This window comes from Monodon monoceros, unplaced genomic scaffold, assembly GCF_005190385.1.
Source record: "Monodon monoceros isolate NGI ecotype Baffin Bay Population unplaced genomic scaffold, NGI_Narwhal_1 Super_Scaffold_11, whole genome shotgun sequence".
Classification (NCBI taxonomy): Eukaryota; Metazoa; Chordata; class Mammalia; order Artiodactyla; family Monodontidae; genus Monodon; species Monodon monoceros.
In genome coordinates, this window is record NW_021703767.1 from 79127373 (window position 1) to 79151292 (window position 23920).

The window sequence follows — 23920 nt, forward strand, 5'->3', positions numbered from 1 at the left end:
GAGATTAAAATGTTCAGCATGACCCTCTTTTTCACACCTATCTCTTCCATGGAAGTGAATCGATTTCTCAAGTGAACAGTATCAAAGACCTGGCCTGAGGTGGGTGAAGTTCTTTTAAAAATAAGAAAGGAGACAACCAAGGAACTGTGGAGGGTCTTCTTACCTTGAGGGTAAAAGAGTTTCTAATTATGGGCATCTATCTATCATCTGTGTAGGTACATATCTACCTACCTACTATCTAATCAAGAGAAGCAATTAACTCCTTTCTTTTTAACAGAGTGTACAATAAATAAAAAGTTACTAGGCTTACTTTAGTAAGTAAGTGAGAGTTCTTGATTTTTAGTTCTGGTTTTGTCACTAACTAGTAAAGAGACTTAGAAAGGTCACTGAAGCCTTCTGGGCCTCTATTTCCTCATCTGTCAAGTGCAGGCTGGGACAAGATCAACAAGGACCCTTCCAGCATTAAAAAAAAAAAAAAAAAGCTAATGTCCCAAATAAACAAAAAAAAATGCCATGATGGTCAAGCCAACTGTTTCAGAAAAGTTAAAGAAAGTATTGTTTCCTCCACAAGCCCTGGTTTTGAATGCAAGAAACATGTCAGTTTAAAAGTACCCATATTCGTGCCTTTGATGGTGAAAAAGTCCCCCACCAAAAGCCATAAAAGTTTTGCTTAAAAACAACCTATTTTCAGGAACAACTCTCCAAGTTAAAGCCCTAATTCACAAAATTGGGTTTGGCTCGTATAATACTGTCTTCTTTCTGCAATTATTAGGCTCTAAAAGGGTTGTTGTTGTTGTTGTTTTTCTCCTAACAACATTTCATTTGAAAAGTCTTTGATCCTGAAATAAACCTGTAATTTCTCCTATGGAGAAGGGAGGGCAGGTGAAGGTCTATAGTTTAGCCCAGATGACCTTATATTTCACACAAGATTATTACAAGATGACAGATGTGAACCTTAAGAATTTTAACAATAAAGTCACGCTATCCAGAGAATGTTCCACAGAACACAAGTCTGGGAAATCATCCACAAAATGGTTCCGTGATAAAAATAAGTTTGACAAAGCCTGAATTTCACATTACAGAAAGGAATGGTGTGGTTACTGGTTTTTACCTATAGGTCTTCTCAGAGTTAATCTTGCTAAAGGTACATGAAGAATCTCCAAAATGGAGATTGCAATAAAAGCAACTGATCCCAACCTGATTTGGCCATTTGTAGAGCTAGTATACCACGGAGCACACTTTAGGAAATGTTGCCAATGGACCATGACAAGGACAAAGCTTTATCCCTGACAAAATCCTTACCCCTGAAAGGTAAGGTCTACAATTCAATTAGGAACTTGTATGTTTAACTCTATCTTTATGTACACCAGATTTTACAATAGATGTAACTATAACCAACTAGAAACTCTGATAAAGTGATTTCTGTCTTGAAACTTTCTTGTAAATATAGAAGGAGCCTCATGCCAGGAGGGCTGGGTTTTCCCTGTGCTACAGATAGACTGTGTAACGTTAGGCAATGCTAAAGGGAACTTTTCCCCCTCTCTCCTCTCTCTATTTTTTTCTAATTATTCATAGGCTTAACACAGAATCAATTTTCCTTAAGGCAGAGAAACAATGAGAAAATAAGCAGAGAGAGCTAACAAGGTAATTGAGAACGGATGTTTCCCCATCTAAGGGAAAGACCCGACTGTACACATCAATATTTGTCTCAGGGCCTCAGTTTTCTCCCATTCAGAATGAGGTTAGTGGATTTTGTGGTCTCACATTTCATGCTTCTATGACTTTTTAGGGTGGCTCATCAGTATCTCTGAAGGCGATTCCAAGGGTGCTTTGAGCAGTGGAAGCAACTTAGGACCAAGTGCTCCCTGTGCTGGAATGGTACCCCCACAAGGCGTGCTACTTGCATCTACATGTTCCAGGGTGTTGGCTAAAACTCCAGTCTCGTCATTTTGCAACCATGCCATGTCATGTTTGGCCAGCTCACATTATGGGGCCTCATCTTGCTAGAAGTGTAAGTTTAAAGCCAGCCTGCCACGGCGGAGAGCTGATGGAGAGCAGCCACAGTGCTGAAACACACTCACCGACCTCCCACAGGGCTGCTGGTAGCATGCTGACGCATAGTGACCTTCCTCTACAGGAAAGGCATTTAAATACCCAGATCTATTGCCCAGCATATAACGTATTCCAGGAAATACTCATACTTCCCGCCCAGATTTATTTTTAAGGGCAGAGGATTGAGTGATGTTAATACTGGTTCTTAAAAAAAAAAAAAAGAAGAGACAAGGAGAAAAAAGTGACATTTTGAGATATATATATATATATATATATATATATGCAAAAGCACCTACATCTCCCCTAAAAGTGACCTGAGAAAACACAAAGTGCACTCAGTTGGCCTTCATTATAATCCCTCTAAAACATCCAACATTTCCTGCCTTTGTCCTTCCCATTCTTCCTCTCTTACACCGCCTTTAAAAGACATTCATTAGAATGTACCTCTCTTACACCCCCCTTTAAAAGATATTCTTTAGAATGGCTCCTTCGTCCATTTTTTATACAGGACCTGGGGACTATGAAAGCCTCACTCACACACTCACTGGCTTTCCAACTGAGGTCCCACCTGCAATAACAGCTCTCCAAAGGGTCTGGATAGTGGCCAGAGGGCAGCACGAGGAAAACGTGAGAAAACCAAGTGCAGTTCACACGCTTCACTTAGCCTGGGAATTCTTTTCCTCTTTTCGGTCAGGTCAAATTCTACCTGGCATTCAGGTCCCAGATCAAATCCCTCCTCCTCCAGGAAGACTTCCTTCATTTTCTCCACAATTGCATTCAACCCCAACCAAAGTTAATGTCTCTCTCCTCTAAGGACCACAGATTCCTTAACTAGACCTCTTAATATTTAGGAATACTATTCAAATATCTTAACTTTCATTGGTGCGATCTCTAGTCTATCTCCAATAAGAGTTATCTGCACGAACTTTCATCAACCCCAATTTCCCCTTCAAAAAGTCCCTTAAGGGCAAAGACTGGGTCTTGTTGAATTCATCAGATATAAAGATAAAACCTGTCTAAACAAAGACTTAAGACAAGTATATAAATAATTATCTTACAGGAATGATTCTATTAAAGATAAAACAACAAGGATAGATGAAGGATCCCAGACTAGAAGTGAAGCAAGTCCGTGTGGCATGTGTACTAAAGATCTTCACACACAGAACAGTACATTGCCTTATAAAAATGAAGGCAGCTAACATTAACTGAGCACCGGCTATGAGTCAGGTAGAGCCTTAAACATTTTCCAGGTATTAACTCTCTTAATCTTCTAAGCAACCTTGGAGGTAGGTACTGTTTTTACCTCCATTCGATAAGGGGATGAGGCAAAGAGAGTTCACACAACTTGCCCAAGCAAATAGAAGAGCTGGCTTCACACTTCAGCAAAGAGACTCCAGCTAACGTGCTTGACCACCATGCTCTCCTGCTTCTACAAAAGACTATCCACATCCTGCACAACGGAAGAGGGAGGTGGTACTCTCTAGAACCCAGTCAAAGGAGGTACTTTTGCAAAAGGACCCAAGAAGTAACAGCATACCGGTAAAGGAAACTTTAAGGATAAACATCACATTCTAGACGTCTCTACCTGCGCAGTTTGAAAGGAAAAGACTTAAGCCACTTTCAAGCTGTAGCTTTTTCTAATTTACCTGACTTCCTCAAACTGGAACTTACTCATTCTTTGCTGAGAGCAGTGAGGCTGAACTTCTTTTTCCTTGCACTGTTATTTTATGAGCGAAAGAAATGGGGTTGTTACCTTGACTGCTAATGTTAGAGATGCTTTGTGATGACCTGGTCAGTATTTTCCCTCCAGAAAAGGGGAAAGGCCTTTTAGCAAAGAACTGGATGTGAAAAATCAAACTTAAATGATGAAAGAGAGCATCTTGTGGCCAATCTTAATGATACTTAATTCTCAGATGAGGAATTCTGTAGTAAACAACCTCTTGATTCTGTGCAAAACATTTTTAATTTCATGCCCTGCTAATCACACAGCTGTTAAATTTCCCTTCCCATCAGTTGTAAAAAAATAAATAGATAATAATTGTAATAATAATTTAAGAAACAGTTGGGCTTCAAACAAAATTTGAGCCCTAATGAATCTTCCCACCTGGAATTAATAATGTAGCGGATAGTGAAATTGATTCACCATCAATTCAGTGGATTTAGTTGATATAAACTTATACGACATGATTCTAAGTATCAAAAGGTAAGGCTCTAAACATCAAAGGCTTCTGACACGCGGCCACAGAATGTAAAGTCAATCTACACTGCGGTCCCAGACAAGTCTGGCACCTAATGTTTCTTCCAACAGATTTTAACAACCTGTTTCCTTTCATTGTGACCTTATCTCCTCTTGGCCACAATAGGTACTATACGCATATAAGTACCACCTAGACTTGGTGTTACAGGCTTGGCGATCCAGAGCCTGGAGAAGAGAACAATCAGTGTGAACGCGTCAATCTAATCAATACAGGGACATTTTTAAAAGGCAATCGTTAATGCTGCAAATCAAAACAAGAGTGAGGATGAAAGGGGGTTTTTAAATAGTTGGGGAACAGAGAAAGAGGTGGTCCAAAGGAGTATGATGATATGGTAGCAAGGGTGAGCCAACTTTGCAGGCAAGAGAGGCTAAGGACCAGTAAAGAAAACACCAGCAAGGAAGTGGCAAAAAGGAATATCCTGTTAAGAAGGAGGGGACAAATATACTAAAGGAAATAAAATAAGCACAGTCAGATGGACCAGAATATCAGAAGGGGATCTTCAAAGAAGATCTTCTGTTTCTGTGCATCAATACTTCTCCCATAACCTTGGCTATAAAACACTATAGGAAATGCCTGGAGTACTAACAGTGTCTCTTCATCTGGTTTGCTCCAACCTAAAGTTGGTTTGCTGAAATCCTTTCAGTTCTTCAAGGCACGCTCACACACTACCTCCTTCAGGAGCCCCTCCTCCGGGTTCCCACAGCATGCCACCTGTGTACCTCTCCTTTGTCACCTAGGTGGTTTGGCTTTGTGAAACAGCTAGTGGTGCATGTGTCTGTGTCTCCCACTGGACTGTAAACTCTGTGAAAGAAGAAATTACACATCCCACCATATTTTTATTCCTCAGTGCCTGATCTAGACTTTGCACTGTAGGCACTTAAGGAATGCATATGCTATCTTAAGAAAACCTAGAAGAGGACACTTCCTGTTTTAGGTATTCTTGTTACAGAAAACAGAAATTTAAGGCTTTATAAACTTGGCCACTAGCAGTCACCCTACAAACCCCTGTAAGTGACAACCACTATGAATATTTCATCATTCTTCTCAAGTTTAAGTGAGAAGTTCATAAGATGAACACAATTTTCATAATCATTATCATGGCCTACCTGAAAGTTCAGTATAAAGGCACGTTGCTTTTCTGACCTGAGCACGGGCTTATAACTGTCAGTGTCAGTGTGAGAATAATTTCCAGAAACTGAAAAGAACTTTCCTGAAATCTCAGCATCACTTCAGCCCCACCCTCCACTCCACACCTCATCAAAAACCAACAGCATTTCCTTCATGCCTCATCATTAATGATAAAGTGAATGAGTCAACTGCACAAAACAAACAAAACACCAGCAACAATTTACTGTGAACATCGTTGCATTTGTACCACACTTTACATACCCACTCTCTCATTTGATGTTTTCCGTGAGCTTCTGCAGCAGGAGGAAATGGAATCATTATTTTAGAGATGAGAAAACTCAACTCTACAAGATGTGATTTGCCCCAAAACACACAGCTCATAAGCAGCTATGACAACCTGTGAATTCAGGATTCAAGATTCTCCATCCAGACTTACGGACTTATGTTCATTTATTCAATGTTGTCTCTCTTATCTAAAGCATTTAAGCAGACACAAGAAGTTGATAATGAAGCCCCAGAGACTTACATAAATGAGAAGTTATCTAAATCAGATAGGGCCTAGGTGAGTTCCATCAGAATATGAAAGAAGGAAAGAAAAAGAGAGAGAAAGGAAGAAAGAAACCACTTTGCGTAAAGATAGTTAAATTTCCTGGAAAACAGGGGTCTTGAACTGTACTTTAAAGGTGTAGTAATCAAAGTGAGCCCACAAACTGACAGTTTCAGAATCATCCGGGAGCTTGCTAGAAATACAAATTCTCCCACGCTGTGTTCTCAGACCTCTGGGACCATAGCCTCTGAGGGTGAAATTCCCCAGGTGATTCCAATGCACAGCAAGTTTGACAAGTGTCACTTGAAAGTTAAGATCAGACCTGAGCAAATAACAAGAAGGTAACAGGTAGGTTCCAGGAAGGGCGGGGTGGAGGTGGGGTGACATTAAAAATTCAGAGGCCCAGAACCCAGAAAACTCAATATGTCAGCGAAGAAGGCCCAGAACTCTGGGCTGGAAAAGAAGTATCCTGTGAAGGACGGGGTCTGAGTGAAGTTACGCTGAAATCACACAGTAGAGAAAGCTGAATGTAGGCAGAGCAGGGCAGCTCTAGAATCACTCAGGCCCCAAGTCTGAATCTTGAGAGAAAGCATGTAGCCCTAAGCAACAAGAGCACCATGCAGTTCAGGACAAGAGGTCCCACGGGGTTCAGAAGGTCTTTAGAGGAGAAGCTCTTTTACAACCTGGGGAAACACAAGTTCACCAGGCAGACAAGGATGGAAAGGAACATGGTCAAGGTCCAAGATATAAAACAACGTGATCTATTCAGCAGCACTGAGACACCCTGGATTCGGTGTCCTCATCTACACAAGAAGAGATTAATAATCCTAACCTAGTGGGATTGTTGAGGGGTTTAAGTGAGAAGGTGTTAACATGACTCCGACTCTGAATGTGGTGTCTGGGAAGGAGTAGACACTCAACACAGTCCACTGCCTTTCTTCCTCTTTCAGGACAATGCAGCACCTGAGAGTGAGCTAGGCTCCTGGCCATCTCCGGGGCTGGCTGGCAAGCTCCTGACTTGAAGGATGTTTTCTCATAAATGTTCACAGGGCAGCCTGCTGGGGGTGGTCCTGTGGTTGCGATCTATTGCACTCAGACACATTCCAAGACCTAGGGCTCCTTCACTTCCTGCTTCTCACTCTTACTTTTTCAGAGGGGTTGCAGGTTCTCAAGGTTATCTTGAGCACAGCTTTCTTTCTAAATGACACATAACCATTTCTACAGGCAAAAGTGCTCTGTGCAACTTCTTCTTTCAGAATGGGACTTCGGGCTGCCCTGAGAGTGGATCTGCTTCTCCTCTCAGAGGATCTGTTGGACAGCAGACACAGATCAGTCCAGCTGGTGGGCTGGAGGTCTCTGGGAGTCTTATCTACTCGGGGATGTTAACTAGGGTTGCTCAAAGGGAAAAACCAAGTTCCAGAGTCAACTGAAAGTAAGCTGACGGCTGTCCCACAGGGCTTCCTGGAAGATTTAACAAGCTAACATACATTGTCAATACCTAAGAGGGCGCCAGAGCATGCTGCATTCTCCAGGCTTACGGGGGACACATCTTCTTAGACTGGTATCTCCTTGGACTAGGATTTATGGACCACGCACAAGAAAATAAATTGATTCAAGGCATGATCTACATGAGGCAGGGATCATCTATTTGCCTAGAGTTGACTCCCAGAAAGATGATGAAGATGGTAGTTTTTTTGTTGTTGTTTTTTGGGGTTTTTTTGCGGTATGCGGGCCTCTCACTGTTGTGGCCTCTCCCGTTGCGGAGCACAGGCTCCGGACGTGCAGGCTCAGCGGCCATGGCTCACGGGCCCAGCCGCTCCGCGGCATGCGGGATCCTCCCGGACTGGGGCACGAACCCGTGTCCCCTGCATCGGCAGGCGGACTCTCAACCAGTGCGCCACCAGGGAAGCCCAAGACGGCAGTTTTTGGTTATGCTTTTTCATCTTCCCATTCATTACCTTACTCACCATGTCCTTCCCTTCCTCCACACGCCCCTTCCCTTCCGCATTCCTCAGTGCACACTGTTTTGGAAAGAACCTGCTAAACTCATCAGCATTTGATGAACTAACGCCTTCTTTTTCACCACCCTGCACTTCGATGACTCTATCCCATTGTTCATTCCATTTGCTCAGAGAGCCTCCCCCTTTATCAAAATCCCGCTCAAGGCCAACCCAAGTGTCACTTTCCCCAAGAAGCCCTCCTTAATCCCCTGCCCTCCACCCCAGCTGGAAGTGATCATTCTTTTCTCTTCTCTGAACTTTCTCAGCAAGTTTCTACTTTCTACTTTATAGTTATTTGTGTGCTGTCTCACCTTCACCTGTTGGTTCACCCCTTTCCTAATACTTTCACACGTATCATCTTGTTTCAGCCTCATGACATGCTGGGAGGTAGAAAAGGCATGTATAATTACACCCACAGTATGCAGACAACGTAGCTTAGTGGCTAAGAGAGCAGCTGCTGGGGACAGACTACCTGAGTTCAAGTCCTGGGCTGTACCTTTTGGTTTGTCCCCATGTCATCCCCTCTATCCAAACAATCCTTTATACTATTCCACTTCGACCAAAACTATACACAAAATGCTTCCTGTTCCATTGAAAGCTGGATGTCTAGAGTGTGACATTGGTTTAGAACATTTTGCCTCATCTCACCAGTTTAACGAACAAGTCAGGAACCACTCCTGGTTTTTTTCTAATTATCCTATACATGTATTTTGGGTCATCCCTTCCCCCCCAGCCCAATAAGCCCAGGTGCATCCCCAATGGCTGATATGTGACTCAATAAAAGAACATTCTGTCTTGGCACTCAGCTACTGCTTCTGGGCTTCCACCATTTAGATGAGATCCGTTACCAAAGGGCCATTTCACTATAAGGAACTGTCATGACAAAACTGTACACTTGGGCTTCCCCGGTGGTGCAGTGGTTGCGAGTCCGCCTGCCAATGCAGGGGATGCGGGTTCGTGCCCCGGTCCGGGAAGGTCCCACATGCCGCGGAGCGGCTGGGCCCGTGAGCCATGGCCGCTGAACCTGCGTGTCCGGAGCCTGTGCTCCGCAACGGGGGAGGCCCGAACAGTGAGAGGCCCGCGTACAGCAAAAAAAAAAAAAAAAAAAACTGTACACATGACCATTCTCTCCCTTCACAATTCCAGATATTAGGAGAGTTAAACTAATCCCCGAACTTGATCCCTGAGGAACTTTGAAAATGATGCTTCTGAATGTCTAGCAAAATAGACATTCATCCTCTCTCCCATTTTTAGGACACTTCTTTTTAATCTATGAGAAATATTTTCTCCAATTTGATTTTATTATGTCCATACTTAAAGGCTTTTCTAAAGTCTTGCTACATCATATCCCTCGATCATTTGTCATTCTTACAGTCTTTTCCTTGATTTGTAATTCACAACTTTTTAATTCACCTGCCCCATCATTCTGGGGAATATACACAGGAATATGTCCTGCAGAGTGGATCAAGGTGGTAGTATATGGGGTGAAGGGAAGGAAAAAATAATGGGTGAAGTAAAATTTCACGTTGTGGGCGTTCAACCTCCTCCCCAAATTGGCTGAAACGCTCCAGCTTAAGGAGTAACATTCATATCCTCAACCAAAAGCAGATTAAATACCTGCCAAAGCTTCTATATCTTCCTCTGTCTGTACTTGTTCTAAACAACAGTCTTTGATGATGTAAAAATCTGCCAAATTGGAAAGTAAGTTTATTAAGACTAAAAAGCTGCAAGGATTAGACTCAGACACAGATGGGCCCTCAGTTAGTGGCCCTTCCCTCAAATCTCACCATGGAGAATCCTTTGCCATTGAAAGAACTTCCACGGAGGCCACATGGATGCACAGGCAGAACCTGAGGCCAGATTAGCCGAGATATGCTGGAGTGGCTGCCAACTGATACCTCTCAGGAGATGAGCTGCAGAATCAGAGAGCACTGACTTTACATCGCAGAGCAGAGTGGCTGCCAACAGGTAGGCAAGTTGGTCACTTAAGCAGTGGAGCCTTTTATTTAAATGAAATAGTATATAAAACTAAATTTAAACAGATCTAAGAGTGAGCTGCTCAGGCAGAAGGGCCCAGAGTCCTCGCCACTCTCCCCGCGCCCCATCATCTGAGGCTGTACGTCCACCCAGAACTCTGGGCTCCTTGAAGGTATAAGTTTAAAAATTCACTAATCTAATCTAATTTCAACCTTAACAATTCTTCAGAGGAAACTGAGGCCCAGAGATTGAGTGTGGTCCTTGTATCCAGAGCTAGTAAGTAGCATAGCCACAAATTCTTCCGAAGGAAACCATGCTGCCTTTTCCCAAGCGTAAAATATTTATGTTTAGGATTCTGCCCTTTTATTAAGATGAAGAAGTTGGTATGATCAATGTGCCAAGTAAAATTCAAAAATGTGCCCAAGGTCAAAGAGTAAGGACATCTAAATTAAACCTTGGGAAACCCAGCTTGGAGAAACACAAAACATCCATTCTATCAAGGTTTCATGTGATGGTTTTGCAGTGAAAACAACAAAATTACAGTAGGGGAATTTTCTTTTTCTTTTAGCTTCTATACATAAATGTGTCAGGCACAAAAGTCAAACTACTCTGAAATGTTAAATCCATTCAATTGTAAGTAAAGGAAAACATAGCAGCATTTGTGTGAGCTGTGGGAGACAGGTAACCCAGATGTGTTCCTTGAGTTAGTAACTTGAACTGGGAATTCATTGAAAAAGTGCAAGGAGCCTACAAGAAAGAGAACTGAGCAAAAAACACTGTGAGACACGTTTGATATAACAGTCATATGATTAACAAACTGTCACATCAAACTTTCCCACAACGTGGGAACACTTTGACACTTCATATTTTTAAAACTGACATTTTGATTCATTACTGTAAATAGCACATTGGGTTAAATATTGTGACAAGGAACAGATCATATATATATGATCATATATATACATATATATATGTACATATATATTCACTCTATATATTACGTGTGTACATTTTTCCTAGCTCTGTAACATTTTAGAATATATGCAACCTTTTCTTACAGTGACAGTTTGGGCCAGTATGTAAACAGGCTATATTGCACTATTTAACTATCCATTTTTCTTGCAAGTAGGCAGATGGACAACATTTCTTCATTCCACAGAAAGTATATGAAGCAGAGGAATTTCAAAAGTAATAGGATGACTTCTAAGAAATTCTGAACAAGCCTATCAACTCCAAGGAAAGGACGTTATCAAAGTTGTTCTGATTTACTGCACTTGAGTTCACAAAATCATTGTCACAAACATGCATAAAACATTTCTCTTGTCTTCAAGGTGTTCCCAGTCTATTTAAAGAGACACACACATGCAATTCTAAAGCAAGGCAGACTGCTTCACACATGCAAGAAAAGTGCAAAGTGCTGCTTCTTTTTTTTCCTTTCCTTTATTTATTTAGTGTGCATGTGCATTGCTTATAATAAATGTTTTCTAAGCCATAGCTCAGTGTAAACTAATTCAATCAAATTAAGCAAAGTATGGGCATCAGTGGGGGCTGAAGAAATTTAGAAAGTTTGCAAGAATACTCAGATTCCCAAGCCAAGCTTTCTTCGCAAAGAAAATATAATGTTTGGTTTCCATCTAACACCACACAATACACTCTTCTAACCTTTCACTTTACCTACAGCTCCAAAACAAAAGATAAGATATTCATCCCCTTAAACATCCAAGTTTTGATTTCAATTTTCTCTGGTAATTTCAAAGTTATTATGTACTTTCAAAGTACAGACAACTTTATAAAAAGACTGAGCTAATCACACACACACACTACAGAAATAGATTCCACGCATATTTGTTTTATGTATTCAACTTTCTCTCTGGACATTATACCATTATTATTCAAATCATTCTCCTATTTAAACACCTTGAAAGTTAGACACAAAAAGGAAACATGAGATCTATATATATCAAGATATTATGCTCACTACAGATAAGCTTTGCCTCTGTACTGAAATTTAAATTAGGCAACGGTGGTCTTCCAAAGCACATACATAAAAAAGGAAGACTGCTCCACATTTATGTTTTTTCAGAAAGGATGCAGGATGCTATCAACCAAATGCCTCCAAATCCTATGAGAGTTAGGAGGCATAATGGATATCATTTAATGTATATGACAAATATTGAGAAAAACCTACAAAACATGAATATCAACCAAAACCCAGGCTTTAGCTGCAGCATCAAAAAATTCTTGCGGCCTTCATTCGTAACCAAAAAAAGTGCTCTAATTTTGTTTTTAGCTAAATTAGTCAATTCATTTAGGGCAGAAGGCCTTTTTATCCCCATATTCTGGATGTATCCAAATGTATTAAAAGTTCAAAGAGTCTTACACACCATTTCAAAGTTTCTTTCAAACTAAGCAAATTAAAGAATATAGAAATGCGCTATTTTTCCCTCGGCTTGCTGAAAAAAAAAAAGCAGCCTAAGGTTGTCTAAACCATAATAAGTCACTGTTTCAATCTGAGGACTCATACTTACTTTTCCAAACTCTTAAGGGGGTAGGTTACAACCTTCAAAGGTTGGAGACTCCTCGATAGAAGGGTGAACCACTGTCTATGGAACAACTGCTCTTCCACAGTACTGGGGAAGAGTAGAAGTAACATTATAACATTTGAAGACAGGAGATCTAGATGCAAATCAAACCTCACCATTTACTCCTTGAAGTGAATTGGAGCAGGTCACTTGGCTTTTGTTTCTTCATTGTGAAATAAGGATAATACTGGACAGTGTACTGGCTTTCATGAAGATTAACTAAGAGTGTACAAGAAATCTCACTGAATCCTAATTGGTCAGAACACTATTCCCCCAAACTTTTATTTGCCAATTTTCACCATCCATTAATAAAAATGTTAAGAGGTCATCTGAATTCAACTAAGTTCAACTCAACAAAAACTTCCTGGATGCTCATTGTATGTGATTTCAGTCTCTGCCAGGTGCCATGATTGAAGGCGGGCAGGGGAAGGAGGAAGAGAAGGAGGGAGGAAAAGGGAAGGGAGGAAGGTCCAGCAAAGACATAATTTCTGTCCCCAAGACCCTGTAATCTTGTGAAGGAGACAGCATTTCACATATGAACTTTCTGAAGAATACTTAACACTATATAATAAACTATCCCAAAAAGGGTGGTGCTGACAATGGCTTTTAATGGTAGTTTTATATGAGGTGTAACATGAGGTGAGGAAAGTGTTCAGAGCAATAGAGAACGTGACCTAATTATTCCCCTGCCCCTGTAAGCATCTACTTCTCAGTGGACCAACCTGTGGAACCTGACAGAAAAGAGTCTCTTCGGATGGGCCTTGCTGAGGGGCCCCTCGGGCGTTTACACTGGCCTCTATCGCCCCCACTCTATCCGTAACCCCCACTCCTTTCCTCATTCCTCCCTCTGCACTGAGCTTCCCCCTCTCTCTTCACCTCCTCTGCCCATTCCTAGGGAAGCCATATCCCCGGGTCTGGCTCATCTCCATCCACAGCCATCTGGGCTGAAAAGGGCCCTGAGGCAGGCGTAAGGGTGGCACAGTTGGAACGTTAGAGCACCGAGAATCAAGAGACCTGAGTTCCTGCCCCAGCTTTGTCCCTACTTCACTCTGCGACCTTGAGCAAGTCACTTCCACTCAATGGGCCTCAGTACCCTCACTCATCAAAGGAGACTAGAGGATAGTTAACAGGCTTCTTGCTCCTAAATGTTCAACGTCTGTGACCTGACCTACAGCTTCCAACAGTTTCCAAGTCATAACTGGGGGCCCACCAGTCCCAGGCCTCCTGGAGAGGCACTGACATGACCACATCAACCGTTTCCACTGTGGGGAAGGTCAGGGCCTCCTTCAGAAAATAGCTGATCTAAACAGAGCCCAAGGAGTGTCATGGCAACACTGCTCGCAAGCTGCCAGAGGTAGGGAGGAAAGGCAGCCAAGACGCATGTGCAGCTGCCACATTTCAGCACAGCACTCAGACCTCGTTAATATCATCTTGCTTAATACCGAGTCCCATAGATCAGAAGCTATTTTTACTGTGTATTTAACAGATTTGTGTACCGTCTTCCCTGCCAGCGTTTTCACAGTCCAGCACAGGAGACTCTGCCACTGGAGAGCCTTCAGAACCTGAGGCCACCCAGGGTTAACTCAGGAGAGGGAGGGAGGGGGAGAAGGCGAATGAATAGAAGGGAGAAAAATAGACGCAGTGGGGCTGGAGGCTAGGGGAGAGGCGGGAGTAAGACGTAACCAGACCAAGTAGGAGCCAATACAACCAACCCCCGAGTGGGAGGCATTCTTGTCTCAGTTCTCCAAAGACTCAGGGATGCACGTGTGGAGGAGAGAGGGGGAGAGCTGAGTCCTCTCTTATATTCGGGGGAGTATAGGTCCTCCCACAGAAATTGTGATCACCACCTCCGCTCGCTTTCATTGGTCTCCCCCATCAGTTCCCCTTAGAACAGCCAAGAGTACCACTCTGCAGAGCCCTCTGCCCACACTCTAGGAGGCAAAAACCTATCCACTACCGTGCACTCTTCGGAGTTTACAGGGAAGGGCTCTGGCTAAATGTCCTGTTTCAATCTCTCTCCCGCATGTAGGGGTGGGAATTCTAGATTATGACGATTGACCGAGCTGAACGATGTGAAAGCACCTGCCACGGGCCTGTCACATAGTACGTCACAGTAGACACCCAGTAAACGTCTGTTTGCTTCCATCTGTTTCATACGGCAACAGCGTCACGTGTACCACCTTTATTCCCAACACTCTCCATAGAAAGAAGGAACCCAGCCAAGGTTTGCCGAGTGGTGAGCGAGAGCTCAGGTTCCAGCCATCCCTCTCCTGCTTGGTCATATGGGGGCGCCATTCTCAGACCTGCCACTAATTGGGTAGGCAAAGTAGGGTAAGCCATTTCTTCCCCGGGAGAGGGCTCGACTAGACAGAGAGTTTTTAAGTTCCTTTCCCGTTCTGAAATTCTATAAATCTCTAAGTGTCATATCCATCTTAAAAACAAGCAACAGAGGGGAAAACCGTTGAAGAACACAGTTGTGTGTTTATTGAGCACGATACAGAAGGCACTGTGCCAGGAGCTAAAGGAAATTCAGAAAAGCAGAATGAAGTAGTCCTTAGATTCAGAACTCTTATAATATATGCATATTGGTGAGGGGAGATAAGAGGAAATACAAAAAGATGGCAGTACAAAATAAAGTCAATTATAAAACAAAGTCCAATTCTAAGACTATACTTCTGAGCCAAGGGGTGGAGAGAGAAGGCTTCCTCAGGGGGAGGGATGTGTGCTGGTCCCTCAGACAGGAAAGCAAAGCCCAAAGGTAGCATTTTACAAGAGTGGCCCCTCTCCAGTGGAAGGGTCATCAGGTCTGTAAGATGGTTAAATACCTTGTCTGTTTTATGTCTTAGATTATTTTAAAATTCTGTGTTTCACACATTAAAGGATAGAATAATAATGGTCATCCCACCCACTCAGCATCATCATGCTCTGTGGGGTCACAGGAAGAGCAGTGAAATAGGAAACAGGACACTTGGGTTCTGAGACCTGCTCCATTGCCACTGTCAGCTACCAGCCTTTAGCTGAATGGCTTCTCTGGCTGTGGGATAGGAGATCTTGAAGAATTCCAGTTGGAGTTCTTGAGGCTTCTTGAGAACCAAATTGTCCAAAGGTCATGCTTTGCTGTTGAGGAGACTGAGGTCCGCCAGAGAAGAAGTGATTTCTCTCAACTACACATTTCTGTCATCTGTGCCCAGTTCTCTGGGCAGGGCTGGTACTCACCTGCTTCTGGGACTTGCCTCAAGCTGATTCTTGCCTGCCAGAGATTTCCTCTGAAGTCCCTGTAATATCCCATCGAAGTCCATTCAATCATCCTTCAAAGTCAATTCCAGTCCCTGGTTTTATATGAAACCTCCCGTAGAAAGAGCTCCCACATTCTCTCACTCACGAAGTATAATTTCTGAGCCCACACACCACACTGAGTCCTGGCTGGCCCTGAATCAAACTCACCTCCACACACCTGCCAGCTCCCTCCCTCGATGTCTTAGCAAGCCACCTTTCTCAGTAAGTGCTAAGTAAATGCTTCTCAAGTTAGGCTGGTCTGCACCTCGGTTTTCTGACACTCGGCTAAGTACCTTCTCAAACATATCATGCTGCCTCTGATCATCACAAGCCTGGATGTGTGCAATCCCCAGAGCAGCCAAAAGAGCTTCAACCACCTCCAAATCCATCAAGCTATTCACCAGATCGACTAAACACACAGCAAGAGAGAAGAGACATAAAGAAAAGAAGAGGAGGAGCAAAGGGCATGGACTGCAAATCGGATAAAGAGCCATGCCTGTGAGCTGAGATGCACTGGAATCACCATTCCGGGTTTACAAGGGAGAAGTCTGCAGTACAGACACCAGTGGGGGCCCAGAGTCTCACACACAGTCCCCAGTGGAGCAAGGAGGTCCAGTGCTGCAGTCTGAAAGGATGCCGTGGTAAACTGAGAGATGGACAAAGTCTCAGTACCTAGCCATCGGCTAGGCAGGTCCGTTCCGTCTACTGCAGAGGGAGAGAAGCATCTGGAAAGGAAGAGCATGGTAGCCCTCGACTGCAAAGGTTTCATACTGAGTGACACTCCACCAGTAATGTCAGAGTGAAACATGGCAGAAAGATTCATGAGGTAGAGCTGTGCAACTCCAGAGGCAACCCAAGGCCCACATCAGATGGGAATTTTAAATAATCCCTTTAAGAGGACTCAGATGCCAGCACACACAGTGATGGCCCCAGCCAGACAGCAAAGGCATATTGGCACCACTGTAATTTGTCCATTCACCAATATGCTTCCGGAAAAACACCCATATGCTTTCTTTTAGCTTCCATATGCTTTTTTAGCAAGGAAACTAAAATATTTCATTAGTTTTGAGTAATTAATAATTACTTATTTCACAATAGTCTCCCTCATTAAAAAATGAAAATAACTGATTAAGCTGCAGGATCCTGGCTTTCAATTCAAGCTTTTTAATTTAATTTAATTTAATTTTTTTAATTCTTTCCCTCTAGGAATTGAGTAATAGAGTAAAACAGCAAGCGTGGAAATGAAGAGCTATCATCCACACAGCCCAGCATTCCTCCTGACTGAGACATCGTGGTTTAATGAAAAGAACACAGACTTTGGGAGTCCAAAGCCTTGGGATCCAATCCCAGTCTGACCCCTGGTGAATAGTACTTCTGAGGAAATGAAGGGCGTTGAAAAGATAAAGCCTGCTGGATTCCTGCAACCCGGCCTTCCATTACTCTCAGGGAGCGACTTCACAGGGCTCCCTCCTGTCTCTTAAGGCTTGGGGAAGGCATGTCACGGAATGCTGGCTCAGACTCAGTCCGTGTCAGCAGGCCTGTGGCCAACAGTCTTGGAATTGGTCTCCAGCGGAAACAATGCTTCGCAAACTCTAATGAGCCTAGGAACTACCTGGGGATCTTATTAAAATGCAGATTCTGATTCGGAGGTCTGGAGTGGGGCCTGAGGTCTGCATTTCTAACAGGCTCCCAGGTGATGCTGCTGTTCCTGGTCTTCAGACCAAACTCTGAGAAGCAACTTGACCTGAAAAGTATCAAGATGAAGTTAGGAAGTAGAATCTGTAAGAGCAGGACATGCGTGCCTGTCTCATTAGGACAGGATGGGGACTGTTAATCATGTGGACAATAATACTTCTGTGTGTTGTACAGCACAATGGTATTTCACTTACCCTCACAACAGTCCTGCCAATACGGTGTGATTTCCATTTTACAGACGACAAAACTGAGACCCAAAGAAATCAAGTAATGCATCCAAAGTCATGCAGCTAATAATGCTAGGCTCCCAATCCAGTGTCAAGTATGAACATGAGCCGATGGAAGATAGAAAATTTAAGCAGCTATGACTGTAGGGTGCCAGTATGAAGCCTGGTTCTTGTTCTGCTGCCCCCTCTCGGGGCCTCCGTCTTCCCATCCAAAGCTGTTGCCCCTGAAAATCTCCAAGGCCTCTTCCATGTCTAACACCGGCCTTCATCCCCAGGGCTCCCACACAGACTCACAGTGGGTCACCAGGCACTGAGATTAAATTCACACATGTGGCAGTCATTACATCTTGGCACGACCCAAATTCTAGCTGCTCACATCTGCATTTGTGCTATCTGTGCACTGCCAGAAGTCTATCTCTGGTAAAAAATCTCACGCTCTGGGCTTCCCTGGTGGCGCAGCGGTTGAGAGTCCGCCTGCCGATGCAGGGGACACGGGTTCGTGCCCCGGTCTGGGAAGATCCCACATGCCGCGGAGCGGCTGGGCCCGTGAGCCATGGCCGCTGAGCCTGCGCGTCCGGAGCCTGTGCTCCGCAATGGGAGAGGCCACAACAGTGGGAGGCCCGCATACCGCGAAAAAAAAAAAAAAATCTCACGCTCAATATAACAGGGAGAAAACAACCAACGGATTCCCCAAAGCATCAAAATTCCAATTCAGTTGATAACTTGCAGTATGGTTAGGGCTCTATGACCCTAATCACTCTGCCTCCTCCTGCACTCACTTACAAAAATGGAGAGTCTGAGACCACTAACCTGATAGAAGTTTGAAAGAAGAGAAAAAACATGAGTTATTTATAATGCAGTTTATACAACTGCCCAGCTTTTCTTATTCTGCCTTAAAGTACCAGAAGGGCATTTAATTAATGAATTATCATATAAATGATTCAGGATATGTGATCTTGTCCCTCTCTGAACTCCCAGAGCACACATTCACTGTATTCCTCAGGGGACCACTGGCCATTTTCTACCGGGAATTTCTATCGTTTATAGAATTGTTTCATTGTCCCTATTCACATTCAGTGTTATCTCTGGAGGTATTCACATATTTTCAAGCAGATCTGAATTTGAATCCAAACTTTGCGATTCATTTGCTGTATGACGTTAGGCAAATTACTCAACCTCTCTGAGCTCAGTTTCCACATATGAAAAGTGGGAAAAAATAATTTTCTATTTTATGAGATTAAACGAAATGATGTATTAAAATGGATAGCACTTAACAGATTCTGGGTTAAAAGTACCTTTGAGTGAGTGAGTGAGTGAATAAATGAATAGAGCAAGCAGAATAAGAGTTTCAATATTAAAACATTGCTCAACAGTTTGAAACATAAATGTCCAGAGTCACACTCATAAATGAGTCTGACACTCAGAGCAAAACAATAGGTGAATTGTGGGAGAAATCCAACAGCAAAGGAAATGTGTTACCCAAATGTCATCTCAAACTTCGCACACTGAAAAAAGTATTTCGCTTAACCTAGAACCTATGTATGGCCTTCAGAAGGTTTACAAACCTGAAATTGCAGACAACGTTCTATGCAGATGTGCATTTTCTAACTAGTTCATAGATTCATCTGAGTTTCCAAATATTCCATAATCCTCTCCCCTACCACTACACACACACACACACACACACACACACACACACACACACACACACACAGGGACGAATTAATAACTACTGCCTTAGGCAAGTCCCTTGACAGAAAGGGATCTGCCAACTGAGAGAGAAAAATTTCACTTAATAAAACAAGGCTGAAAGATATAAGCATATGGTTTAGAAAGTACAGACGGTGGAAGTTTTAATGATAAGCGCTCCAATCCAGAGAAAAGAGCTCTGAATCTAAGACTCAGCTTGGCTGCAAACCTGCTACAGGACCTTAGGCAAATCAGAGACTCAGGAAAACCAGGATTTGGGGAACCTTTGACATCCAATCTATTTCACCCTCCTCCTCCTTGCATCTCATGGATGGAAAATCTAAGGTTCAGAGGAAGGTAATGCCTTCACCAAAGTCATAGCAAATAAAGTAGAGCCAGGATTTGAACCTCAGACCCAGTAAAATGATTTCCACTCAGTGTGTCATTATTATGAAGTACAAGGTAAGTGTTTAGACCCAGTGGCCTCTAAGTTATCTTCCAACTGATAGACAATTACTACTCTTTTCTCTGGACCTGGAAATCTCATGAAAACATTAGTTTGGTTTTGGCAAAGATCATTCTAGCTGCTTCTCAGCCCCAGCCCAGTCCCACAAGAACAAGGCAGAGAGAAAATCTGAAAGAATGAGAGATGCTGCTATTAATCTTGTGTAGCACAGAGACTGGGAACTGCAGGCCTTGAACTAGATTTCACTGTGTTGGCTATTACTCACCTGTCCTCCTGCGTATTAATCCTGCATCTGTCTTCTCTTTATTAATGTTCCCAACTATGCACAGTACACAGCCAGCTAGGAACTCATCCTTAGCTTCCTATCATTCATTGGATCAGAAAAGGGCAAGAGGAAACAGTGTGATGTCAGGGTCAAGTAATCTCTTACAGGAAGAGCTGCAAGGGAATCCACAGCCTCTTAATAAACACAGAGAGCAGAGGCCAGCCAGAGTCCTCTATTCCATGCTTCACGGAATGAACGAATAAGTCTGGTATCCACTTATGTTTCAAGGGCATCTCACATCCCTGCGTTAACAACAGGATTGGTTTTGCCTGAAAGATAATGTCCCTTTAAATGGTGGGAAGAGAAAGGATACTTCACATACAGAGATTCCTCTCCTAAAACAGAGGTACAACTATGGAGTCAGAAGAAAGAATTCTAGCCTAGGATCTGCCACGGAAAGCTTAGACAAATCATATTCCCTCCCTGACCCCAAAATCTCCATCTCTGAGATTTGGCTAGATGGGTCCTTAAAGTTCCCTCTGCCTTTGACATTCTGACCTCTCCTTACAGGTCACTGACTCAACCCTGGAAAAGTCAAACAACAGAAGAGATACCTCTCTATATTGCTAGTGAAGTTTACCAGAGCCTCAAAACTGAGACCCAGATTATCAAGCAGAGAAACATGAAGGAAGATAGATTTTTATTTTTTCCTTTCTAACCAGAAACTGAATGTTGCTGGGGGTAGGGAACAAGCAATGCATAAATGCCCAATCACAGTGTATATATAATTCAAATCACTAACTGCCCTTCAGGTATGTACAAGAATCAAAAGCTAAAAAGAACACTATTTTCACACACTGAACTCTCCTATGACTTTGGAAAAGTGGCAGCAGGAGGAAGAAAGAATTGACCAAGAAATGAAATCATAGATATTAGGACATTTGACTAGAAATAATGCCATAAGCACGTGGTAAAACTCTACCTGTTGTTAGATACTGAAATGGACCCCAAAGAGGGAAAATGACTTGTCCAAGGTGACACAGCCAGAGCTGGGAGTAGAATTAGATTCTCATGACTCCCGGTTCGTAGAACATAACCCATAACACATTACTTCACTCCTGCAAGCGATGAGATTCTATCCAGGTAACTAAGAAAATAATTTCAAATATTTTGAAATAACAATAACTCATAACTCAATAACAATAACTCTACCTCAAATAACAATAACTGATTTATTGGATTTAAGGCAGACTAGGGCTGTTTCTATCAAATTATAATAAACAATTCACTGTAGCAATATAGACAAGTCCATGAGAATTAACTGTGCATTATTCATCCTTGCTAATGAATCACCCTGTGGAAAACAAGGATATCAACAGTCTACCAAAGGCAGAAGGCTGTTCTTGCTCAAGTACAGATCTTCCCTGTTAAAGAACATCAGGTATCAGCTCTAAATAGTAAACAGGGGATACAGTTTCAGATTCCATGGAGTACAGCTTTAAATAGATTCGGTTTGGAAATGGGACATGGAACACACCACAGTCAGTGGATCAATGCTGAAAGCTGAGAAACACAATGATTACACTAATTAAGTGGGTACCTGTTGACACATCTACTGTCAAGTCTAATTATTTATTTAAACTGTTATTCTTTCTTCATTACTGCCACTGACACCAATTATTACAAGATTATTTTAAATTTCTTGTAGCGTGCCCCCATAATATTTACTTCTCTACCTTCCAAAGGCTATGTGAGAAGATTTTATCCTTTTTTCCCCACCAAGTCTACTTCCAAAATAAAAAAAATAGATGAATAGATGAATGGATAGATGGATGGATGGAGTGATAGAGAGATAGACAGAGAGATAGATGAAATTCCTCTTTCTCAAGAGCAATTTTTCATAAGCTTTCCAGCCTTGCTTAAACTCTTCTTTGTAGCTTCAAGATGGGTTTCAGTGAGGAAGTGGGGGCAGAGTTAACCACTTTTCAAAATTTACTTTATTAATATTTAACAACTGGCATTTGGAGGAAAGTTAATATAATAACTGCAGTTTCTAAGTGAACAAATAGATCTCTGCCTAACAGAGCCACCAGAAGTTATGGTATCACATGTCTACAGTACATTCTTCTCTGATGTGTTTATCCCTGAAAATACATGAAGTACACAGGAAAGGATTTTTTTGCAGAGGTGTTTTATGGACTAGAGAGGGACAAAAAGATGGGCAGGAGTCACTCCTGTATTTTTGGCTACCATCTTTTTTTTTAGTAAACCTCTCTTTTGTAGAAACGAGCATAAAGCCTAAACAACACAAGTGGCTTCTAGGTCTGATCTGCTCATAGAAGAGTTTCACAGTCCATATGTGCCCCCTCACCAGCCTTCTTTGCACATGACCTCTTCTTATTCCATGTGTATGATGAATATCAGCTTTGAAAACCATATTAATGTAACACCAAAATTTCCACTCATTTCTAAATTGCTAACTCCTGCAAATATGGGTCAGTGCCAACAAACCTCAATTCTTTCAAAGGTCTGTGTAATTAAAATTATGTTTAAACTACTATATATAAAATTGATAATTAATAAGGACCTACTGCATAGGAATTCCCTACTGCAGGGAACTCTACTCAGTACTCTGTAATGGCCTATATGGTAAAAGAATCTAAAAAAGAGTGGATGTATGTATATATATAACTAATTCACTTTGCTGTACACCTGAAACTAACACAACATTGTAAATCAACTGTACTCCAATAAAATTTTTTTTTCAAATTATGTTTGGGCTTCCCTGGTGGCACAGTGGTTGAGAGTCTGCCTGCCGATGCAGGGGACGCGGGTTCGTGCCCCGGTCCGGGAGGATCCCACGTGCCGCGGGGCAGCTGGGCCCGTGAGCCATGGCCGCTGAGCCTGCACGTCCAGAGCCTGTGCTCCGCAGCGGGAGAGGCCACACAGTGAGATGCCCGCGTACCGAAAAAAAAAAAAAAAAAAAAAAAATTATGTTTAAGATCATGGAAAGAGGGACTTCCCTGGTGGTCCAGTGGCTACGACTCCAAACTCCCAACGCAGGGGGCCTAGGTTCGAGCCCTGGTCAGGGAACTAGATCCCACATGCATGTGGCAACTAAGAGATCCCACGTACCGCAACTAAGACCTGGCACAGCCTAAATAATAAATAAATATTAAAAAAAAAAAAGATCATGGAAAGAACATACCTAAGGGATAATCAAAATATTCATCAGAAAAATGTTTACAGTACTTGAAATGCTGATATCAAATCTTCCACAAAGTTGCTATTCTATAGGGCCTGCAGTTAGGATCACCATAGTGACTACTTCACCTCTTTTAGGCTAAGACTTCTAGAAGATTATAGAGAGCATAAAGGAGCTAGCTGGGAAGTACAGATATCAGATGGTTATCTGCAGAGGAAAACTCACATTTTCCAAATTTTAAAACTTTTTATGCTTCCTTAAACACATAAAATAAATTTTATGCTTCCTTATTTGTTTTTTTAAACTTGTCTCCGTTTTCTTTTTTTTTCTAACATATTTATTGGAGTATAATTGCTTTACAATGGTGTGTTAGTTTCTGCTTTATAACAAAGTGAATCAGCTATACATATACATATATCCCCATATCTCCTCCCTCTTGCATCTCCCTCCCACCCACCCTATCCCACCCCTCTAGGTGGTCACAAAGCACCGAGATGATCTCCCTGTGCTATGCGGCTGCTTCCCACTAGCTATCTATTTTACCTTTGGTAGT

At 42.5% G+C, this 23920-nt stretch overlaps 1 protein-coding gene across 8 annotated transcripts in view; it reads right to left on the reverse strand.

Annotated features, from left to right (window-relative positions):
- Nucleotides 1–23920, reverse strand: part of LPP (LIM domain containing preferred translocation partner in lipoma) — a 682060-nt gene that overhangs the window by 475801 nt on the left and 182339 nt on the right. The window contains exon 1 of one of the 8 annotated variants that reach the window (XM_029215420.1): nucleotides 17433–18125. The exons of the other annotated variants lie outside the window; for them this stretch is intronic. Within the exon in view, the coding sequence (XP_029071253.1) occupies nucleotides 17433–17496 (64 nt within the window). The 5' untranslated portion in view covers nucleotides 17497–18125. Of the gene's footprint in view, nucleotides 1–17432; nucleotides 18126–23920 lie in introns of those variants that run through there. 8 annotated transcript variants of the gene reach the window in all.